This window comes from Spea bombifrons, chromosome 3 (genome assembly GCF_027358695.1).
Source record: "Spea bombifrons isolate aSpeBom1 chromosome 3, aSpeBom1.2.pri, whole genome shotgun sequence".
NCBI lineage: Eukaryota > Metazoa > Chordata > Amphibia > Anura > Pelobatidae > Spea > Spea bombifrons.
The window spans coordinates 74463633-74482056 of record NC_071089.1 but is presented as its reverse complement, the minus strand read 5'-3'; the positions used below and the strand labels follow the sequence as shown (position 1 = coordinate 74482056).

Genomic DNA, 18424 nt, shown 5'->3' with positions numbered 1-18424 from the left:
GTTTCTGTGTAACCTTCTTTACGTTCCAAACATTTACTTTTCCTCCATACAACAACGGCAGACAGTACACAAAATACCATTATTTTAGTCAACTTCAGTTTTTCCAAACATCAAAGCTAAAATAAAAGGCATGTTTTGGGTGCAGAAAATGTATTAGCTGGAAAGGTCATAGAGCACTGGAAATGTGAATTATTAGGAATGACAAGATCACAACCTTTCTCTGGGCTTGTAGTCCATAGTCATATGAGAAAACATGCTGGGATTTTTAATTGTTTTTCTATTACACGCCAGAAAATGGATTTAGTTGCAAAGCACCTGCCTCAGTTCAGTTAAAGTTTTCAAGTAGCACCTCTACAACTTTGGGTGGAAATATTACATGTCTGTCACAGACTAAAGCACTCTAAAACATAATTACATTTTAATGTCATTCAATGCGATTAAAATATTAGTGATTAAGACCACATCTTTTAGGTTTATGAATAATATATATAACTTAAATTAATGGTAGGGATAATTAAAGGCGACATATTATATGTGAATATTAATGTATGGAAAATGGGTCCTGGTTTTCTAGTAACAAGGTTATAATATCATATACAATTCACAGACACTGGAGCATGGGGTAATCTGATGTTAAATAAAAGTTTGGGGAATTCTGCAATGCAGGTTATACTTGATTTGCTTGAAAGCGGTCCAGATCTTAATAGCACCTCAGCAGCTGAGTGATGCAGTGTGGGGCTGGCAGATATATTTCTTAAACAATACATACGGCCGTCTACCATGGCAACTAATGCCCTGTGCCGTCTGCACGGATTTCAGTCATTTGTGCAGGTTTCTATTGGGTTAAGGTAATCTGGAAAGAAACAAGCCACAGCATCTCCAAAGGCTTAGAGGTTTTTTAAGCAAACAGGGATTTCTCTAGAAGCAATCAACTGGGGATCACCAACTAATCTGAGCCAGGGGACAGGACACTGCTGAATAATAGTATGTGCAGAACAAGAAGAAGCAAATGGGGTTTTATCTATCAGAGTCAGCATTTCCAGTACATGATTGAGGATGTCTTTTAAAAAGTGCAACATGCTGCTGAAAGCATACAGACAGCGCTGTGTTATGAAAGCACTCAGATGAAGCACATGAGAGCATTGAGTAGACGATGTATAGGAGCTCTGTTCCCTGCCATCTCCACTCTCCCCTGTGCGGTCTCATGAGGACCATCCCGGACTCTTAATACTGATCCTTCTGTGTACAGCGAGCTCCCGATCCACACCCCCAGCTGGGCGTTGCACAAGAATAACCCTCCCACTTCCTTATATGGTCATAGCATCTCTCCGCACACCTTCCAGAGTCCCGACCTGCTACATGGGCACAAAGAGTCCGTGTACTCACATCAGCTCCGGGTTCGCCGGGCATGCCGGGAGATCCAGGCTTTCCGGGGTCTCCATCGGGTCCCTGGCATTGACAAGGAGTAGAATACAATGATGTCAATAATATAAGGGGCAACGTCAAGAACGAGAAGTGACTTTAAACTTAAGGTGTGTACTTACCGGTGGGCCTGGAGGACCGTCAGGACCCCTGTCTCCCTATTAAATAGAAAATGCATTTCCATGAAAATCATTAAAAAAAAAAAAAAGAATTACGAGAAATATTGTTCGTTCGTTTACTTTGCTTACTTTTTATAGCCACAGATCTACCTGCCTACAACGTATGGGGAATATACATTAACTACGCAAGTAGCTGTGATACGGACACACATCTAAGGACGGGCAATACAAAACCCATGAAGCGTATGTAGACCACGAACTCCCATCATCCTCAGCCAAGCAATAGTGGCAATCGCCTTGTGGAGGCACGATGCGAGAACTTTGTAGGATGGATCGTTTGCACAGGGTTAAAGGTCGATGCGGCGCTTAAAGGGTTAAGCATGCGTTGGCACGAGATGAGAGAGACGTATGTAGGGAAAGCAAACAAAAAATCTATAGATCGACTTACATCAATCCCGTCAATACCAGGGACTCCTGGTGGTCCGGGTGGTCCCTCTGGTCCGGGCGGTCCGGGTGGTCCTCTCTGGTCAGGAGAATAGGATGCATTAGGTAGGGTAGGTGGTCAGTGCAGTGCGTACTCAGGTGTGCCAGAAAGGGGTAAGTATGTGACCCATGTGTGTGATGTCATAAGTGAGAGATCAGGGGCATTTAATGTTTTGACAATAAATGATTTATTTCTGGCATTTTCGATTGTTTGTAAATAATAATAACTAATATTATGGGGAAACTATTCTTAAGTTTGTTCTTTTTTTCACTGTGCAAACTTGAGATAAATGTGATGTGTTGGTGACAGAGTGGAAGCTCAGTGCTAGAATGCTAGCAGACATGAGGAATTCCTGCCCTGTGCTCCATGAATGTCTCCTTGTATTCTGCTTTTACACAAGGAGGTAAAGGTATCTTCACAAAGAGGACATTGTGAGCTGGAGATCACCTCCTATTTCCCCTTGAGTAGTGGCAAGAATCAGAGTCCAAGGGAGGTGACTGCTTGTCCATCCCCCAGGAACTGAACTAGACTGAACCCCACTATTTCATTAACCCTATTCACTCCGGTAAGGTAGGCTTCCCAGCCATGGGAAACTAAATGAATATGCATCTCATCCATCCACTTTATTAACCCTTGGGCTCCTGGACCTCTACTGCTTCCCCTATTAACGCTATTTACATAGCCTGGCATAACTAATCCGTACCCTCAATATGTTATGATGTCTAACTTAACTCATGAATCCAATTTTCTACATCATTAACCCAATCCCTGCTGGTCACAGTTTTCTAGAATCTCCTCTGGTAATCAAGAACTATGTTAGTATTTAGAACTTTGCCGATGTGTTTTTTTTTTTTTCAAATGAAAACGTTTTATTATCTGGCACAGAAGTTCAACCACTGGTCCCATAATGTATTGCCTATTGTAATCTGTATAACAGAATTGAGCTCAACCATTCAAATGCATGATGAATTATCGATGCCTGTCTGATGTCTGATATGCAAAAGGGTTAAAAGAATATGTCTGAGAAATGTGAATGGTGATAATTCCAGCACAAAACTCATAGGATATTTCTTAAATAATCTAACTTGTGTCCAATTATACAATGTATCCCTAACGATGAATTTACCTGTTACAGTGAAACAGTTTCAGAAACTAAATCATTCTAAGAACTTTAAAAGTTGAAAGCAGGCACGAAACTGTTTTTTAATTAGAATGTATGTTAGAAACAAAGAAAACTAACATTCCCCAATAACATATAGACAATGGCGAGTGATCAGGTAGAATATATAGAGTTAAATTACAGATACAACTAATTCTTACCTCTAGCAACGCCTGGCTGACCTGTAAAGAAAAAGGTGAATGAATGAAAAGTTAGTTGCCACTTACTTGAGCCACACATATGCTGACTATGTGTAGGGCTAGGACCAGAAGAAGGACAGGATTAGCCATAGTTAAACACTATGGCTAGGAAAAAAGGTGCAGTCTCCTTCCTCCTGTCCGATTTTGGGACCCACAAGGCAAATCCCCCAAACTGAATCAGCTAACACTAGCTCCAAGGTAAGCCCTGGAGAAGGCGTTAGATCCTTATGTTTATTAATAACCTGGGAGGAGGATAGTAATGATTGGAGGAGGCTTGGAGAGTGGGGTGGGAGGGTAGAATGCTAGAGGCCCTTTAACCCTTTCTGTGGAGTGTGAGACACTATGCATGGTGCTGATTCAGCTCTGTCACATTCATTCATGGATCAGCAGTGAGTTAGTGAACTTTAAGCACGCCCTCTTATAATGGCCAAATCTACCTCCTTTTTATATGAAATTCCCACGCAGCCAGCGCTGAGTTTTTTTTTAATTTAACCATCATTATTATTATTCACAATCTGAGATCAGTCAGGGAAGTCAGTGAACGTGTGACCACATTATTTTCATAATATTGCACAGGAATTCATAGCAGTGGTTTTGTCAAGTAACTACTAGATTATGTTCCAATGGTTAAATACAAAATGCAAAAACTATACACTACTTTTCAAAAGTTTGGGGTCACTTAGCGCTTAAAAACAATGACATTTCCAGCTGTGCTAACATACTTGCAAAGAGTTTTCTAATGATCAAGTAGCCTCTTAACCTTAAACTTGGATTAGTTAACACAATATGCCATTGGAACACAGGAATGATGGTTGCTGATAAAAGGCCTCTGTACACCTATAAAGATATTCCATTAAAAATTAAGAGGTTCCAGCTAAAATACTCATTTACAACATTAACAACATCTACATTGTATTTCTGGTCCATCTCATGTTATTCTAATGAACATTTTTTGCTTTTCTTTGAAAAACAAGGAAAAGTGACCCCCAAACATTTGAAAGGTAATGTATATTCACCAAAAAACAGGCGTCTGATCTAGTAAATTTCAATAACCTTGACCTTAATGTATAATTGTGCTCTAATGATGACTCTTAAAAGGACAGTTTTATGTCCTAGACACTCTTGCTAAAAAAGGACACATAACAAAGTAATATATACATTCTTTAAAATAAAAAAAAGTGTTTAATTTTATTATTTTTAAAATCATTTAGAATATTTTTATATTTGATTTTTAAAAAAATATTACTGCAACCTGCTATTTTCTTTCGAGAAAAATCTGTTATCTCTTTTGTGAACTTGAGAGTTTTTGGGGGTTGAGGCTCTAGAGTCCAACTATTCTCCCCTGCAAAGATCATGTTCAATGCTTTGAATGGTTGATGCAGCACTTACACCTGCAGTAAACCATGTAATTAAATAGATCAGACAATTCTAATAATGCACTAGATACCTGCTTAGACCAAAAGGGTCATTGGGATACCTGACTAAGAAAGGAGGTTGCATTTTAGCTACTTACCGCTCTCCTGGCCTCCAGCTCGGTACATGACTCTCTCTGAGGCCTCAGAGGATCACAATGAATTAGCATCCACTGGAGATCAAACTGTCAGAACATGAAACCGAGTCATTACTGCAACATTTTATAAAGTCTTCTATACGAAAAACACTGATAAGCCAAGCATGATAGAGGTCAAATAGAGATTCCAGTGAAAAGAGGTGTTATCACCATAGCAACCAATGGAATGGCCCAATCAGCAGGAAAATTCCAGTGATTTACAGGAAGTTTATACATTGCCTGGGCCATCAATCTGTTTATGAAGCAGAATGTGTTAGGGATGAGTAAAATGCTTAATTTGGAGCACTTGCTATTGAAATTAATGAGGTGTTTCTACTGATTACTCCAGATGTCGCACCAGAATTATTCCAGTCTTGCCATGTAATAGGGATCAGTTTGCCTTATGATCATCTTAGCGCAGAATCAACAAGCATAGTTAGAACAGAAATCTATTTACCAGCGGCAATTAATAATGTTAAGAATAATGGCGTTATTATAGAAATGAAACAAGACTGGCATTGTGGGCATACAGAAGAGCGGGTCTCTTACTGAAAGCTAAAAAAACAGACATTAAAAAAACAGACAAGTCAACTTTGATTCTGTATAAATGTAATCAACAGTAACCCCTTGAAATGTATTGTGATAATAAACTTTCTGTGAGATGTGATCTGTTAGCATGAACATTTTTAGCAATAAGGTGACCCTGTCATTTTTCCCAGAATGGAATCAGTTACACAGCTATGCATCCCATATACTACAAGGCAGCATATGGACACTGCAAGATGTAAATGATATATGTTCCCTAAATAAAATGAATAATGTGCTCACCCTACTTAGTAAAGATGATTAATAACCCTGCAGGGAAAATCAGATGAAAGCTCATAATGGCCCCCCCTTCCGCAGTAACTCCTGCCATAACATTGACACCTGAAGACATCATGGCAAACGGCCCTTTCCTAAAATGCTGCATGTGTCATGGTGTCCCCAGATGTTCCAACACTTGTGACGCAAATGGCCTTGAAAAAAATAGGTTTTTTTTCAACTTTTCACCGTGTATTGGATAAGAAAGTTTTCACCTACCTCACCCAGTAAAATATCAACTAACCCTGAACTTTAAAGGTAAATGTGCTGATAAATGCCCGCGAGCAGGGCTCTCTCCACCTAATGTATCGGTTTGTCTTGAATATATGTATTGTAAGAAGTGCTGCGTAAATTGTTGGCGCTATATATAAATAAAAAATAATAATAATCATCATCATAATAAATCCACATATCAGATCCGATCCTCTTCCACTTTGTAATTCATAACAGCTTGATGTAATAAAGGAAATCATTGTTTAGTGATCTACTATTCTGTATTTTAATGATCATTCAAAATAAGCCAGTTACCATATGTCGCTGTTAGCTGAAAGGTATATCTATCTATCTATCTATCTATCTATCTATCTATATAGATATATATATATAGATATATATAGATATAGATATATATAGATATAGATATAGATAGATAGATAGATAGATATATATCTATCTATCTATCTATCTATCTATCTATATCTATATCTATATATATCTATGTATATAGATATATAGATATAGATATATATATGTATATATATATATATATATATATATATATATATATATATATATACATTATATATATATCCACATAAATGTCCAGTCTAATCAGAATCTACCTGTTAAAAAACAACCGTCAGTCTTTAAGGATGAAGCACTTAAAGCAAGCTGTGCTGCAATCCATTTGCTAGTCTGGCGGAATGTGCAGAAGAAAAATAAGCACACAGGAGGCTTTCTGTGACTGGCTGCTATGATCCTGTGAAATGTTACACTGCGGTGAGATATTCCTACACAGCCTCCATAATGTGACCTGTGATCAAGAGCTGAGGTCTCCTGTAACTGCCCGCTATGTAAAATAATGAATTCCTTTCATACATAAATGATCATTGCTATAGCAACTAACAGGGTAGAATACACTGCAGCGATAAATGCCTTTCACGTTATTAATACAGAATGGAACACCATGGAAAAAAAAATAGATACGTTTCTACAAGTAGACAGCATTACTTCGCAATTCATGGTCATTAAAGATGCCCTCTGAGTGCATTAAGGTTTTGGTATTTTGACTAGAGGAAATCAGTATTATGTGATCGTGTTATATTCTTCTGCTGCCCACTGTGTGAAAAGCCCATGGACCATTGGGTTTTACTTGGCTTAGAATAATTGGCATTTACAAATCCAGCCTCTCTTGGAAATGTGGAGAAAGTAAAGTTATGATTTCAAATTTTCTAGAAGATAATAGAAACCCTTTCTATGAAATAATGAGTATAATCTGTTGGAGAAATGGTAGAGGGAAATGTGCTAGAATAGACAAAATAGACTTTGAAAGTAAAAGTTGAAATGGGTAAAGAATGGTTTTTCTGTCAGAATTAAATATGGTGTTTTAAGCAGCCAAGGATAAAATTCTACAACAAAAGCTACCATGTCACCCTGTTTTGGACAGCCTTTGGAGTAGTCATAGGTCCCTTTGGAGTAGCCATGATGACCTATGCAAAGTATGAGTTGATGCATGCTGAGGAGCATGGATCTATATGTGGGTTAAAAGTAAAAGATGTTGGTGTACTTAAGGTGCCACCTTAGCCAAGTAGACCCTGGTGGTCCATAAAAGTAACCAAATTATAACCAGGCATAGAAGCAAAGACAAGTATCTTTTGAGGTTCTGCTTATCCTAAGCAGGTCCTTATTACAATATTTATAAGACATTTATCAGTCAGAGGGTCTCTCTGGATGATTAAAACTAAGCCATTCCTTTGTTTACTACAAACAGCATGCCTTTGTCTAGAAGACTGGTCTGCGTTAAAAGACCCAAAACACATAAAGTATAAAGCTTCTATACCAGCTATGCATTTCTGGTGGTTTCCACCAAATCATTTGTGGCAGACGAAAAGAATCTCTTGCATTATTTTGGTCCACTCAGTACTTTCTGAATTAAACCCTGAGGATGAAGCAGCTAAGATTTTTTTTTAGGAAATAAATTGTAAGATTATCATCACTGCAGAAATGTTGTTTAATCAATAGATTCCACATCTAAATGCCAATATGTGCAATGATTGCAAGGCTACACGCGGTTCTTATCTTATAAAGATAAAAAGTGAACTCTAAAAGTTGTAGTGCTTCATGGGCAGATTCATTTGCAGATTTAGCAGATGCCTAGGGTCCCCTTTGGTCTAAGGACCCCCATAGAGGCTGTGGAAGGGGTGCAGCATAGAATTACTTGAGTGAAATGTATATATTGCTATGATACAAGCTTCTAAAAATCATTATTGTGTACCTTTATCATTTTTATTACTAGTTCTCTGTACAAGAGGATTCAAAAAAATAGTGCCATTTAAGCATGTTACGCAAACAAGCCTTAGCTGGTATATTATTTTATTCTTAAGGTTTGATCACATAAAAACCATAGAAATTTTTAAGATGCAGTTTATTGCTATGGCAATAAGCGTTTGCGTCACATGACAATTAAATGCTCCCAGCAAAATCATGGAATATAAGATATTATGATAAAATAATTATTTCTGTAAAAGATTTGGGTATCCAGCAATTCTAGAAATGACATTTCTAATGCTGCATTTATTACTAAAGAGTGATAGAAGAATGCCTTTAATATGCGAGGAAATCTATCGGCAGTGATGGTTTCAATTATTATTACTTTCCTTAATTTATAAAAGTACATCCTATGTTACAGTGCTGTATATTGGGAGATTAGAAACAAAATGCAGGTAGCAGAGAATCATGCTGTAGGCTTGCATTGATGTGTTATGTATTGCTAGGTTGCAGTGTTTAAATTTCACAGTTTGCATACATAGTTTATAGTTGGTGTCAGCGTAACCCCAAAAGAATCCATATTTTCTATGCTCACAGTCAAAGCTATTTCATCACTGGAAAGTACACTTTAAATTGCAGTCAGGCCTGGCACAGGTAGGCTGTTTCCGGGCATAAGTGGCACAGACAGGCTGTTTCAGGGACAGAAGTGGCACAGGCAGGCTGTTTCAGGGACAGAAGTGGCACGGGCAGGCTGTTTAATGGGGAGAGGTGGGACAGGCAGGCAACTTAAATGGCAGAGTTGGCACAGACAGGCCACTTAAATGGCAGAGTTGGCACAGACAGGTTGTTTCAGTGGCAGAGGGGGCACAGGTTGGTATCTTCAGGGGCAGAGTGGGCACAGACAGCATCAGAGGAAGAGTGGGCACGGGCAGGCTGCGTCAGGGGCAGAGAGGGCACAGGCAGGCTGTTTCAGGGGTAGAGGTGGCACAAGCAGGCTTTTTAAGGGGCAAAGGTGGCACAGGCAGGCTGCTAAAGGGGCAGCGATGGCACAGGCAGGCTGTTTTGGGGGCAGAGGCCTACCACATCAATGTCTTGCCTAGAATATAGTGATGGAGGTTATGCTACATTACCGCCAATGTCTGGCTCAGTGAATAGTGATGAGGGTTACACTGTACCATCATCATTGTCTGACTCAGTATATAGTGATAAGAGTTATCCTATTATTCAAATAGAGGTTTGAGAGGATCCACTAGCCTCTGACCCCCACGTGCATGCCATTTACCAAGAGCCTCAGCGAAAGCAAAACTTAGTCCTGCTGCACATGGGGCTCAATACTATTTTGATTAAGCAGGAAGGCACCAAGAATATAAACCTGCAATTGTGTGATTGGGTTATGTCTTAATGTTTACCACCAGACAGTAAAGGTTTTTAGTCTTTGCTCGCCTGTTTGAAAGAGGTAATCGGTGGTCATAAATGCCTCCAGCAGATAATAGGTTAAAAGGTTACTGATGAAAACATCCTCTATGCTGAGATAATTATAGTTCATTTTGTGCATGGGCTTGGATGACATGCTACAAGCTTATAATTTACATATATTCCTCTATCTGTGAATGAAACGGGAGCATTTTGAAACATGTTGAAATAATTTCTGGTGAGGTAACCAGATTGAACGATATGCCAGACTCTGAAAGAATCTAATACTTCATTCCCAACAATTTTATCCCGAAAAGATACATAGATTTCTAATTATCCGGACCACTGATAAGGGAAGAGTAATCATGAGTACCGGTATATTTTCCAGAGTAAAAGGAGAAGGTCGTACCTTTAGGAGAAGAACAATCCAGCTGCTAAAGCACTGATTAGCGATTAGCATACTGCATAGAGTAATTATATTGGATTTTTTTCTAAAATACACGATTATGAGAAAGCTGTGAAAACTGTTTATTGGGGGCTGGCGGGGATCACTTACTCGATTGAAATTAAATGTAGGGATGGTTGGAACATTATCATTCTGTGTTTCCTCAATGGAAGTAACAACTAATTTAGTGGTTTCTGAATATATAACTATGTGTTGATAGCTTGGATCATTACTAAAAGAGTGTTTTGAGATTATAGCAAGAAATGTCTTTATCTTTACCTACTACCTACTATTACAAAAGTGGGCAACTCTTCACACAGGTTATACCAGGTCTTGTAACAAAGGTTCTACACTGAGAACAGCCATCATAAGGAAAACAGAAATAGACAGATAATAAGAAAGTTGGCCAACTAAATATGTAAACTGGACCGAAGACCCGGGACCTGAACATGAACCTGGCTGTGGTTTCTGAGCAGCACCAATCATACTCGGTACACTTTTATAGACATCTGGTAAAACATATCCTTAGTATTGATCCCATATGTACAAAAATACAACAGAAACATCTTTAAAAGTACAATACTGTACATTATGAAAATATCATTTTAAAATTATACTGCATAACAAAAATCCAGAACAAATACGCATTTCAGTCTGTAACACATACATGGGTACCACTTGCGGTACGTTTGATGGGTTTGCTTAAAATGCACTCATTATAAACTTGCCTTATTTCAAAAGTTTTTGATAACAAACACAAGAGATGCAACTTTCTAAAGAAAACTTGCGTCAATACAAGTAACTAGGAGTAGTTTAGGGATATTTTAATTTAGTAACAACCAATAATCCCATCACAGATACAGAAAGAAAATGGTTGGGAGACAGTGCGGCAATCTCCTATCTTTTCATTGCTTACTATCGCCATCTAGTGGCCAGTTTCAATATTTCTGGACACATTTTTTAAACCAATAAAAAATACAAGCAGACAATTTTTACAATTAAAATAGATATGTCACTTTTCCCAAATACTCTAAAATGTTTCATTTCTATCCACTAAATAAACCTATGGAGTTGTATTTACAGATTAAAATAAACAATATATAAAGATTAAAATCCCACCTTCTACCCGGTGGAAAGGTATTTAACTTTTATTTCTTATGACATGATTAAAATATTATTCAATTACTTTATATTGCTACCCTACAATTAAGTTGCTGATTGCTGTCGATTGGTTCATGCAGCTTTTGTAAGGATGATGACTTCAAGACGCCAAATTGATTGGATAATGCTACAAGCTACCACTGAACTCAGGTTCCATAAGATGATCCAAAATACCTCCGAAACAATGTCACTGGTTGACAAACACAACTACAGGCTATAGGCAGTTTCAATAAATGACTCTAGTTGCGCTAACATCTGCGAGACATTTAGTTTTCAATTCAACTAAGGAAAGTAGGAAAACAAGAATAGATTTTAACAAGAACCTATGACTAATTCAGATAGAACAAATGACTCACAAACTGTGTCCCTATCTGTCATGTGAAGTCCTACATGATTATTTTTAGAACTGTGGCTTAATGTGGGCTAGAAAGCACACGACAAGCCAGCTTCTGTGAACGGAAATTTGCTCAAATTTGGTCAGAGAGCCCGGCAGAACAATGGTTTTCAGCAGATAAAATGATATAGCTGGCTCCTTAATATTCCCAAGTAAAAGCAGGCTTCAACCAAAGTGTTGTTTGGCACAAAATAGGGAAAATGGACATAGGTAGCGAGCGAGCTCATTAGCGAAAAATGTGCAATTCTATCAGAGATTTTAATAGCCCCAGCTGTTAGTGTAAGTACTCCTTGAAGGCCACGTTCGCCAACAGAAGATAATTACAGTATTGTTTGAATTGGTTTCTGTGTAAATATAATTTTTTCTTTTTATGTATTGTGTGCAGGTTTTTATTGTGTCATACCACGCTGTCACTAGGGTGAGCTAAGCAGACCGAAGCCTCAAGCAAGGTCATCTGCCAACAAACACAACCCCTTTTACACATGTACGTAATGCTGTGTTGTAACATATTGCATGGCGGTTTCTATTTGGCTGAACTTCTTGGAATTTTCAGTCATCTGAAAGGTGGCAACTCCACAGGAAGCAGACCAGGATCCTCAGACTCAACTCAATTTGGGATAAGGGAGTTTAATCACCGTCACTTCACTATTTATTATGAAGGGCCAGTTGTCTCCAGCAAGAATTTAATTTGGTGTGATTTAATACATTTAACTATGTATTATACAAGACCAGCCAAACGCTTTCTGCAGAAGAAGCCTGCTGGGGTTGGACTTCATGTTGAAGTCAACAAGTTGAAACCACAACTCTACTGCAAGCAAATAGATCAAAAAGTCCCAGTAACTTGTGACCTTTAACCCCAGATCTTGCTGGTCCAATATAGCACCGTCTTCCCAGAAATCTCCCATTGTTATATTATATGTAGGTATGTACAAAGCCAGGAAGGGTCTTTGGCTTGCATTTAAACAATAGTATCCTCTTGTTAGAATCCTACAGTATTTTATGCCTATGAAAGATTGATTTTCCTATGCAGAATTTGAAAAAAAAAAGACTTCATATTTCTTTCCAGTGGTGTCTAGAAAGAACTTGTTTAAATGTTTTTTTATTATTATTACATTTTTCTTTCTGGATTTGTTTATGGTACACTGAGAAGCTGTTGTGGGCAACACCATTTTTTGTCACTTAAGTCAGAAAGGACAGCTCACAAAGGATGAAAAAATAAAGTTCGATTTTTCATATACTGATAGATACACAGACAGATATGCAGGCAGTTTTTCTTAGGTGATCAAAGCTGTTAGAAGGGGATATATAGCCCAATAAACTGAGAAATATTGATGTTTCAGAGCACAGCTCCATACAGTCTGGGTAGTTAAGAATGCTCTATTGCACCAAGACAATACAAGAGTAAAGCACAGGCTTGTTGCAAGATAAAATCAATAGCTGGCTAAAAGACACGTGTAAATTAAATCAAATACATTTCAAAAGACTAATCAGAGAGAAGAAAAGGAAATGGATTGTTCCAAAAGCATCACAGAGTACAGGCAGGCAGGGGGTATGAGATACAGGGCAAAGGTCTTCAAAATCTCATCTAACTACAGCTGAGAACTGTTACACAGTAAATCAAAATACGGATAAAAAAAACCCATAAAATGACGAGAACACCATGAGTGGCTGCAGCTTGATAGACCACTCCATTATTACTTTTCTGGAGTTTTTACTTGTTTCTTCAGGTTTTTAATGCACGTTTTATAAAATAAGTTTCAATAAAACTCAACTTATTTTTTTGATTATTTGTTATCAATCATGCGTTTTCTACAAAATTATATTTGTTTTAAACTTTTTCACAATGTTAGAATTTTCCGAATTGTATTTCTGACTTTCCTGAAACCACTGGACCCTAATATTTGAAAATATATTACAATAACATTTTAAGAAAGTGTCTTTAAAAAAAAAAAAAAAAAAGTACTTGGAACATGGGAAATAAGGAGAAAAATAAGGAACGTATTTGTTGACTGTAGTAGCATCTAGATTACATAGTAATATGATAGCCCTAAGTGCAGTCAGTGATCTCTATTAATTGTGGGGAATATGTGTCCTTGTTATACCAGACACCCCAGTGAGTATATATGGAACTACAGGTAAAATATACAAAGCGCCTGATAATCACCCACAGAGTTGTTGTCTATGTTTGCCCAACTCGAAAGGTCAACTCAACAAGGACCTTCATCGCTTCAAAACCTTCCAACATCCCCAAATTGAAGTGACAGTTCCACTGAGTTCCTCAGATCGTGGGAAATCACCTATCATATTTAATGCATTGAGTTTCCCCTATACCCAGCTCTTTGGCTCTCCATTAAAGTCAACGGAGTCTTATCTAGTGGAAGTCACACCTTCTTGGCAAACAGTAAATTCAACCCTATGTATTGAATTAAATCCAACTACACTAACTAAAACATCTAAACAGTTAGTCCTTAACCCCTTTATAGAGTAATATTTTGAACTGGTCATGCCCTCTATATGGGCTTTTAAAATATATCAGCTTTTAAAATATCCCGTTCTGCTACCAAGAGTCTACCTGTCTGCAGAAATTCAATGCAGCCAACCAGCATTGTTTATAATGGTTTTCCTTGTCAAGGAAACATGTTTCTAGTTTTAATAGTGATACATATATATATATACATATATATGTGTGTGTATATTATGCAGTTTGCACAAGATTGCAAAAGTATTATACTGAAAAATGGTTTGATGGAAATAATGTAGTTTTTATACATTGACATTACAGTTGTCCTATTTGTATGTAACTTTGCCGTAAGGTTGCTAATCTTGTTTCCTTTTAGATACACTGTATCCAGTTTATCAATATATTCTTCTCTGTTGATAAAAGTTAGATCTTTCTAACTGCTATACGTTTTTGTATGAATTTAGTAAGCACACGCTTCAAGATATGTACAGCAAACTACTAATACATTTCATAATCAACAGGAACCCAGGATGCAGCCCTTGGTGTCTTTTATGTGGCACCACCCTGCCTAAAAATGTGTAGTATCATATATTTTTATAACCTTTTATAACGTATTCTGTAACCTTTTATAAGCCCTCTGTTCTCAGTTAGAATTCATTGGCATTACAGTCATTCTTTTAATCTGAGAGGGTGGTAGATACATGGAATAACCTCCCATCAGTAATGGTAGCAGCTAATACAATGAAGGGGACAGGTATAAAGGTATCCTGAGTCTAAGGTAAGATCAAGGACTAATTAAAGTCTGGGTTGCTACATCATAAAAGTGGGTTGCATGCCCTTAGATCCAATGTTGTTATGTCTTTGAATTTATCATGTGACTGCACTTATCATGCCTCGCTTTTCTTATACTGCAGACTGTAAAGTGCTAAGTACATCTACTGGCAATAACTACAAATGATAATATACTTACATATATACAATAGTCTATTAAACATTTAATGTGAGAGAGGATAGATTTAAAATACACTGATCTGTTTGGGGAACATGGGATCTGAGCTGTGACCTGGACCTCTATGACTCTAACAAATCAGTGGTTCACAATATTTATTAAATTATATACTTTTTATTTTTTCTACCAGCCTAAATTTTACTTTTTTTCTTCATACAACAGTTGAAAACACTCCAGCAACTTCTATGTATATTCTTTAGTTATTCAATTAAACGGGATGTGCATTGTATTCAATAGGTTTTAAAGCATTGCTTGCATTTACTGTCACTGTTTGCGGCTATACTAAAAAAAAAAAAAAAAAAAAAAAAAAACTGTATACTTACAGGCACAGAAATCTCATGGTTATTTTTCAGTTTTCCTAGTATGGTATATCCATCCAGGCTGATCTTGCCTCTTGGAACCAGATCAAATGTGTCCACTTTGATGCAATCAATATACAGGGTGAGTCTGGTCTTCTCCACACTGAAGAGGACCTTGTGAAACTTGGTATCAAACAGGAATGGGAGGTGGCTGAAGGTGATCGTGTGTACTTGCCCGTTCGCAGCTTTATAGATGAATTCCAGAGCCTTTTTGGGGCCATTGAAGTTGATGGCAGCCTCCTGCTTGCCATCCGTGTCCACAATTTGCCAGATGCTCCAGTATTTGTTTCGCGTACTATCATTCATCCGGAAGGTGAACATGAAGGAGTATTCTTCTGGCAATCCACCTGCGTAGATGTACCTACAGGGAGCCAGAAAACTTTAATACAGGCTTCCTTAACATTGTTCAACAATTTTAATGCAGGTGCAACTTGTCTTTCATTGGTTAATCTGCTGTCCGCGAACTGTGATGCCAATTATTACAAAAAAGAAGTTTGCTGAATACCCAGAAAATATCATGAATGCCATATTTTAACGTTTCCAGTATTATGAATATAAACTGCTAAAGGGGCCTGACAAAAATCAATGGAGAATAATGCAAAAAATGGCCATATCTTATGTTGTACAGAAGTTTTTAAGATTTTTTTCTCCTGTTCTGTGGAGAGGATGATATCTCCCAGAATGACCTTCCCATTGCCTACTCTTTAACAGCTTTAGAAGTTTTGCAACCTTATTCATGGTGCTAGATTAAGACCCTCTGGGACCAAATTTGTAATAGAAGGTCATATAAAGTGGAACCATTGAACACCTGCCCCCTGACTAAAGTAGCCTGTGCATTACAGCCACTACAATGCAGCCAGTGGTGACGTGCTGGCAGATTATCCATTAGCACTAAAGGACCCCCGGAGCTCTGGGACCCATAGGCATATGACTAGTGTGCCTATTGGATAATCTGCCACTGCTTCCACTGATTTAGAAGACACAGAAATAGAAGAACATTTAGAAGTGCACACAATCGACAACTGACAACATCTGGATGTCATTTTTATTGAGTTACTATAATAAAGTTATTTTGAGCGATTTTCACAGATCAGCTGATTATTGTCAAGTCTATTCCGAATGCCCTCTGAAAATGGAACTGACTTTACAGGCTAGGATATCCTCACATTTTCTAAAGCCATAAGTACATAAGGCTTGTATACACTTGTATACATTTACCTAGTAATTGAAACCTTTATTGTTTATTGCCCAGTTTATATCTTGGACATGATACCATGCTATGGGGCTGAAATAGTCCCTCGTTTGTATGATCTTTTCCACAATATGTTTATCATTTCACGGCACTGCAAAAGTGTAGCACTACCACAATTTGTGATATTCAGTTCAAGTGTTTTGTTGGAATGTTTCTCTTTGACATTGAATATAATATATGCAGAATTCTAAATTCTGTGCACATGAGATATCAGAATACATGCTCCTTTGTAAAAAGACTAACGCTAGTGTATTCTTCACTAAGTAATTTTCTAAGTAACATAATCAATGGTGTATACAATCATTATTCAAACAAATATAACTAAAATGTCCAAATTGTCTTGAATAGGATGCCTTCTGTTTGCGTGTTCAGCACCACTGAATGTAAACAGCACCTGTACATACCACTAGCAGCCACTTGGTGGCAGTAAAAGACAATAATTGGAAACAGTCCCTAAATTGGCTAAATGCATTAGATTAAAAAGCTTGTTTTTAAAAAAAAAAAAATTATAATAATATACCAAAAATAGTCTGTTTTGCTTTACTCTAAGACCATTACTAAGCACTACGAAGAGACTGGGCCTCAGCAAGTAACAATATTTGAGGCTTCCCAAAATTAAAATGTGTTGCCCCCTATTAATATTAATACAATAATATGTATCCTAGTGGGATTTTACTCAACAAATTAAGCACGTCACAATATATCTGCCCTTACACTTGAAACCATACCATAAACAATTCAGATCTAATAAGTAATATAACAGACAGGGGTAATTATAAAACAAGGAAGATTTAGTGGTAATGCTTCCATTGGTATATACTTTACCTTGTCAAAATCCTGAAGTCTACATTTGTACCCAGCTGATATGCCACTTGGTATGGCGAAGTGCCTACCACTGACTTAATGGCTCCAACAGAGGCCGCTCTGTCAACCTGAAACTTGGAGATCAAGTCAAACCCTAGAAAAGGAAAACATAAACTGATCAAAAGGTCTACCTTAGTATCAATATATCACAGGTTCTTTCACAGAGAAATAAACATTTGCAAAAGCTGTAAAACAGCTTGTAATCAACCAGTCATCCAATAGACAATTGTAACAGTAAAAAATAAAAAATAACGATAAATATTGATAACAGTAATAATCTTGCTTATAAAAGATTTTATAAAGAATCTGAGCAAGAAGCTTTAAGGAGTTCCTCTATACTAAGCTATGTTTGGTTGTCAAGAAGTCCACTCACCTGGAAGGTCATCTTGTCCATTATCAATTGGTGGGCATTTATGTTGCACGTGGTTGAATTTGAGATTAAAGGGGAACCCTATGAGTAAAAAAAGATGAATATATTATATACCATAGTGTTTTTCAGTCATTTGATTCAGTTTGTATGATTGCTTTGGTAAACAGCTGCAAACAGACTTTGAGAAGATGCAAATTGGGGGTGATGTCACAGGCGTGAGAATGCAACAGTTTAGTAGACAAAAAGTAGACTTTATAAAAATAATCTGATTTTTATGTCATAAATAAATAACTGCCACATCTGTAACAGATGGATAAACTCTGGCAATTCAATTTATTCACACTATAGGTCAAGGGCAGTATTGGACTTATCATTAGTGTCTGGTACCCTTTTAATCCTCCACCTCAATGAGCCA

The 18424-nt window shown here is 37.4% G+C and overlaps 1 protein-coding gene across 1 annotated transcript in view; it reads right to left on the bottom strand.

Annotated features, from left to right (window-relative positions):
* The window catches only part of LOC128482806 (collagen alpha-1(IX) chain), a 52045-nt gene that overhangs the window by 31749 nt on the left and 1872 nt on the right, over positions 1 to 18424 (bottom strand). Inside the window, exons 3-10 of the mRNA XM_053458720.1 lie at positions 18013 to 18090; positions 17601 to 17733; positions 15488 to 15884; positions 4898 to 4981; positions 3346 to 3366; positions 1990 to 2064; positions 1545 to 1580; positions 1387 to 1449 (exon numbers count right to left, since the gene is read on the bottom strand). Coding sequence (XP_053314695.1) covers positions 1387 to 1449; positions 1545 to 1580; positions 1990 to 2064; positions 3346 to 3366; positions 4898 to 4981; positions 15488 to 15884; positions 17601 to 17733; positions 18013 to 18090 — 887 coding nt within the window. The remainder of the gene's footprint in view (positions 1 to 1386; positions 1450 to 1544; positions 1581 to 1989; positions 2065 to 3345; positions 3367 to 4897; positions 4982 to 15487; positions 15885 to 17600; positions 17734 to 18012; positions 18091 to 18424) is intronic.